The 6000-nt window shown below is 44.9% G+C and overlaps 1 protein-coding gene across 1 annotated transcript in view; it reads right to left on the minus strand.

Annotated features, from left to right (window-relative positions):
* Nucleotides 1-6000, minus strand: part of MYO15A (myosin XVA) — a 39603-nt gene that overhangs the window by 27602 nt on the left and 6001 nt on the right. Inside the window, exons 8-16 of the mRNA XM_010296176.1 lie at nucleotides 5613-5671; nucleotides 5399-5522; nucleotides 3507-3602; nucleotides 2467-2592; nucleotides 1862-1939; nucleotides 1378-1526; nucleotides 1218-1263; nucleotides 715-839; nucleotides 457-574 (exon numbers count right to left, since the gene is read on the minus strand). Coding sequence (XP_010294478.1) covers nucleotides 457-574; nucleotides 715-839; nucleotides 1218-1263; nucleotides 1378-1526; nucleotides 1862-1939; nucleotides 2467-2592; nucleotides 3507-3602; nucleotides 5399-5522; nucleotides 5613-5671 — 921 coding nt within the window. The remainder of the gene's footprint in view (nucleotides 1-456; nucleotides 575-714; nucleotides 840-1217; nucleotides 1264-1377; nucleotides 1527-1861; nucleotides 1940-2466; nucleotides 2593-3506; nucleotides 3603-5398; nucleotides 5523-5612; nucleotides 5672-6000) is intronic.

The raw sequence follows: 6000 nt of genomic DNA on the forward strand, positions 1-6000 counted from the left end.
GCCAGCTTCTCTAACGGCTGATCAATAATAAAAGCTGCTAGTTTATCTCTTTCTAGCCTTTAAGGCTCTCTGATAAGGAAACTGCACTCCCTTAATTGGGAAGGGCAGGAGGCACAGGTGCAGGTGACAGAGATGGATGCATTTGTGGAGGACAGAGAATCAGGGAGTGAGGAAGGTCAGTAAGCAGAAGCCCAAATCTCCATCAAGGAATGCAGGATGACAAAGGAGTTGTCCATGCTACTACAACAGCCTGGAGCCAGAATCTGCTGTTTCTTTATCTGAAATGCTAAAAATCCCTCCTTCATACTTGAGACAAGAGGCAAAGCAAAAGGGAGGTGAAGGCATGCAATGTTCTCTCCTTTTTGGCAGAGAGCTGAGCCGCTCTCTGTCCATTGACAGCCAGTGAATAGATGGCTGGGTCTGTGCGATTAAGATGGAATTCTCTTTAGGCATCACCTTTGTTACTCCAATCTGATAGAGATCTGAGGGGTTCCCCACCACATGAGACAGCACTGCCGCACAGCTTTCTCTCTCCTCCAAGCAGTTGTGCCCTCGCTCAGCCAGGAGCCCATACCTGGAAGATGAGATGTTGATATGATGGAAGCCAGGGCTATAAATGGAGTCCTCAGAGGAGAAAAGAAAAATCACAGTGTGTTGATAAGTTTATCCAGGTTTTGAGTGGCTGGGGAAGTCCAAGCCAGTAGACTACTGTACCTGGCTAGGAAGTTCTGGAATGGAAGACGGACTGGGTAGCCCTCCTTTCCAATGTGGATGGCCTCCAGTATCCCAGAATGCCGCAGCTGACAAGTGACATACTCCACATCAAAGATATTTGACAGCTGTGAATATAAGGCAGAAGGAAAATGTAAAACAAGAAACAAAGAAAAAGGAAAGGAGACAGAGGATGGAGAGTTTAGAAAGGGTGTCCTCCTATTGTTCTGCCCTTGGGTTAGGTCTTGCCATGGTCCATGGGTGGTGGAACACAAAACCCAACACATCCTTTGGTGTCCAACTGACACTGGCTTCTTATCCTCCAGCACGTGGTGTGCTCACACGACCACAGGGGAGGGCGAAAGACAGAGAAAGGGGAAGAAAAGTTTCAAGCTGTCAAATGAAGCAAAGAAGTCCAAGCCCCAACTGCAAAAGGAGAGCTGCTGGAAAGGACTGGACTTCAAGGAACTGAATGAGTCTCTAAGGAGCTCAGGGTGCTGCCCTACCTTTTTTGGATTAGGGGCGATGCACCGAATGAAGAACGCATGGCTCCTGCAAAACAGAAATAAGAATGTTTGATCATCCTCCTGTCTGTGCTGACCTGGGAAGTCTTCACACACTTCTGGGTGCAGCAGTCACCCAGTGCACCATAACAGCATCTCTCACCTTCTCAGCTTGGCTGTGAGGTCCTGCAAAGACTGCTGGAATTTGGACACCAGTGTGGAAGCCTGAAGCCTGAGCCCTTTGCCTCTGACCCCCAGCTCCCTTTGCTGACTATAGGCAGATTTAGCCTTCTGGAAAATGTGAGACACCACCTGCAAAACCAAAGAAATTACCAAAGCTCCCTCAACTACATGGAAAGAACAATCTCTTCTATCTGAAACTGGGGGACCATTCTCCCTTGCCCCTAGCAGTGCTAGGAACCCAGCTGCATCCTCAGCCAGTCTGTGCATTTTATATAAAAAAGCACAAATTACAGGCAAAGATGACTTGCTTAATACCCAAGTGTCCTTCAGTAGAACAAAACTCCACATGGTTCCTCTAGGTTCTCCTAACACTTGACCAAGATCTTTCTGCTTCTCACATGAAAGCAATGAGTGGCTCGTTAGGTGTCTGCAATTGAGTTGTTCATCCTGAACCAGTACGGTACCTTGAGGTGGCTCTGAGAGAAGATATCCAGCACCTCTGGACGCAGCTGGTCACGGTTTTTATTAAGAAACTTGTGGACCTGCAGAGGCAAAGTCTGATTTAATGCACTATTGAGACCACCAACCAGACAGGCAAACACCCCTCTTACACACAGTTTGACTTGGGGCAGACAGCTGGTGAGGTGGAACAAGGAGAAAGCCCTAGAGAATGAAGCTTGCTCTTTCTCCTGCCACCAAGAATGGAGGGGACAATGATTTCTGCATTTAGGAGGGATTGTTCCTTTTCCCTTTCACATTGGCCAGCAGGCTTTGACCCCTCACTTTCTTTCAGCAGCAACAGCTTTCCTGGATTTTTAGGGCTCTGAGACAAGCAATGTAGACTGTTGTGTACCTGAGGCCATTACCTATTTTATTTCTGCCCAGAGGCACTTTAATTGCCTCTCCTAACAAGAATCTTCTCATTTCTGATAAACTGATACTTTAGAGGGATGTGCAGTTACAGAGAGGGCTTTGTTCAAAGCACTCAGAGCTGGTCCATCAGGACATCCACAGCATGCTTCCAAGTTGGCCTGTTGCTCCAACTGCTCAGAGCTCCCTGCCAGCTCACCTGATAGGTGACAGGGCCTGCATAGTGCTTCACAGTGAAGACTGGCAAAGGCATGTTGGGCTTGGCATACCAAGGGCTGTTTCCATGATGGTAATGACATTTTTGGAGGAAAGTGTGGTCAGTGGCCTGTAAAGGATATGACAAATGTGTTTGCTGCTGCTGCGACATATACAGTAGGCTGAAAAGCCACTATTAAACCAAAGGTAAAAACATCTAATACTTGTGCAAACACAGTCCCTCTTCAATCTGTATAACTGCCTCACCATAACCATCCTGTGAAAGGGATCCCATAAGAGGATAAGAGCTTCTCACCTGAGTCAGTGAAGTCTGATCATCCAGGATACACAAGATGCCATGGGGTTTTGCAGCAATGAAATCTAGGCATGACTCACTGTACATCTTGGAAATAGAAATCCAAGCTAACTGCTCTTGGCTATATTCCTCCTGCATGTTAAATACCAACCAGTCAAATCCAGCCATACAACAAGAATAAACAGAGGGGGTTAACAGGGATTTGGTTTATTCATCAGGAAGCTAGTGTATCACTGCTCTTAGAAACTTGCCTACAATTATCTGGTTTTGCTTTATGAAACTTTCTCAAGCCACTAATAATTTTCCTAATTTAAGAGAGAAAGGCTGCTAAGCAGCGTGATAAAGTAAACTGTAAAAGGCAACAAGTCTGATAAATATACTTTCATCTCCAGGTGGACCCCAGTGGTACATAAAATGCTACAATGAACCTATCAAGAGGCTTTAAAAATACCAGCTGAGTTCTGGGCTCCTTGGTCCTGACCAACTCACTTATAAAATCTGTAAAAGGGGGCAAGGCATTAACAAATTCCCTTTCCCTTAATTAACTACAGAATTAGTAAAAGATATTAAATAGCCAGCTCGTTGGGCTAGGATTCCACAAGTACTGCTTAAGAGGACCAGATCTATTCAGCTTCCTGCTACCCTGCTAAAGGATACTCTCCAGCTGAAGCTGCCTCAGCTCATTCCATATGTGCTGCCTTTCACCTGCTGGTGTGAGTTCCATTTACCTCTTCCTGGGCAATGACAGTCTGGCTGAAAAAATGCTGGAGATGCTCATTGGCAAAGTTGATGCAGAGTTGCTCTAAGCTGTTCACACCTAGATCCTGCAAAGATAAAAAGGCATCATCACTTCCAACCCACAGCCCTCCCAGGAGGCTGTGTCTTCTTGCTAATAATGCACAGCACCAGGTGGTGCTGATCTGAGCTCCTGGTTCAGGCAGCTTGTTCTGATCAGTAAGTGTGAATGAACTTGAGAAATTCAAATCATCTAATGTCTGGTTCGCAAGCTCTCAGCCTGGTTTATTGATTAGGTTGATCAGCAAGAGGCAAGACAAGCTGTGAAGGAGCACAAAGAAGAAGAAATCTACACTTGGGTGCACACTCCCACCTGTATATGCTCCATTGTTTTCAGCATTCATCAGAACACAGGAATCCTAAGCACAAAACTCACAGGCGTTGATGAGCACATATCACTCTAAGCCCCTGCTCTGCCTGTTATTTACTTACCGCAAGTCTGGGAAGCCCCCAGGAGCTCACTGCGGCAGAGACATGGGTGTATACCTGCCACAGGGGTAACAATTCCTGACCCAGAACTCTAGATGCTACCCTAACCTCAGTTTCAGAAAGTAACACCTTGCAGGACTTTTGCTTACAAAATTATCTGCACTTCTCCTGTCCCTGGCTTGGTCCAAAGCCCAGTGGATCAGGGAGAATCTCTCCAGAAACTTCAGTGGATTCTGGACTTGTCCCTATTCAGGCTGGGAATAATAGAAAAGCAGGATATGCTGAAGCACACAAGAAGAAATAAATTGTAGAAGGTAGTGTTAACCTATTTCCAGCTTTATGCAAGTCTTCAGGAACAAATGGGAACAGCTGGACTAAAACTACATTAAAAACACTTTTCTTACTTCTGTTAGTAATAGCACCAGGAATAATTCAAATGTGATTCATTAAGAGTTATCTCATTCAGCTCACCTCATCAGTACAGCAAATTTATACTAGGTATATTTCTGGGTTTGGTGCATCAAAACTGGCTGATGAGTGACCTGGGTCCCCAAGCCACTGCTAAGCAGCAGAACACAGGTTGTGGGGAAAGGACTCAGCTGATTTTTACAGGAATTTGTGTATAAGTGTGGGGGTTTTGTCAAACCTTCTTTAGGTGAGAATTAAAGAATGGAGTTAAAATCCTCATGTATCCTTTCAACATCACACATAACTTGGTTTCTAAACTCCAGTCCACTTGCTGGAAAGAGCAGTTGATCTGTATTTAATTCAACATATGAGCTAATCCAGTCGGCCAAGTTGGCTGAAAGTGCTGGTTTTGTTCTGATTTAAAATCAAATAATTTTCCTCTTCCTCAGAATGACAGAACCAAAACTACCTATGTCCACTATCAATCCAGCACCATACTGGTCAGTTCATGCAAAAGTATCACACATGCAAGGCTGACATGGTGGCAGCACCAGAAACCACTCTATCTGAGGCTAGGTTGTTAACTGCCTACAATGGTTAGGACTCCACTTACACACCAATACTACTTGCAATCCACCCAGTCCTATGTATCTTGGGCTTCTACCTATGCCACACAGTCATGGAAGACTGTAGGCTCCTCCAGATAGCAATTCATAACAAGAGTCTGTAGTAAGAGTGTTAAATCACACCCTGAAGGAGCACTTCTCTACTGTCTCTGGAAAAAAAAAAAAAAGTATCCCCCTGAATACAAGCATCTACATTACATGGTACAATTACTGTCTCCTTTCTAGAAAAAAAAGGAAAGACACAAACCAAAACCAAAAAGAAAACGCACCCATCAAATACCCTCCCATTTCTGGCAGTGACTGAGGAGAATCACCACATGCACTTGCAGCCCAGAAAATATCAAAAGAATAGGAAAAGCAACCTCAAACCCATGTATGTCCACAATTCCCACAGAACAGTCTGATTCCCGGGGAGCCAACCACTCATTGATTCTCAGCAGCAGCCACTCAAAGAGCAGGTAATACAGAGTCTTGGCAATGGAGTCCCTGAGCAGGAAAGAGGAGTAAAAGAAGTTACAACAAAGACAGCACCCTTGAGTACATCCCACCAACCCAGACAACAACAGCAGAAGTCACCTGGCATCGATGGCTCCTTCTACAGACAGAGGAGTGAAGATTCGATCATAAGATGTCACCTGGATACATGAAGAGCTGGAATTTACTGTTATTATCTCACAAATACACATAATTTTTTAAATCCACAAGGAAGTCAACCCAGTTAATACATGACTTTTTTTTTCAATTTGGCCTGAGAATTTACCCAGGTATCACAGGAGAAAGTAAAAACAGAATTTGGCTGCCACAATTTCAGGGTGGGAGTCAGCTGGCCAAAGTGTTAAGCCTAAAGCCACCTCATGTCAGAGAAAAGCCCTCCTAGATGTGAGTTCTGCCATCTTTACAGAGCTGCCTTGAGGCATTCATCTCATCCCCATTACTGATCCAGCACAGTAACCATTTTATTCCT

This window comes from Phaethon lepturus, unplaced genomic scaffold (assembly GCF_000687285.1).
Source record: "Phaethon lepturus isolate BGI_N335 unplaced genomic scaffold, ASM68728v1 scaffold22960, whole genome shotgun sequence".
Taxonomy (NCBI): domain Eukaryota; kingdom Metazoa; phylum Chordata; class Aves; order Phaethontiformes; family Phaethontidae; genus Phaethon; species Phaethon lepturus.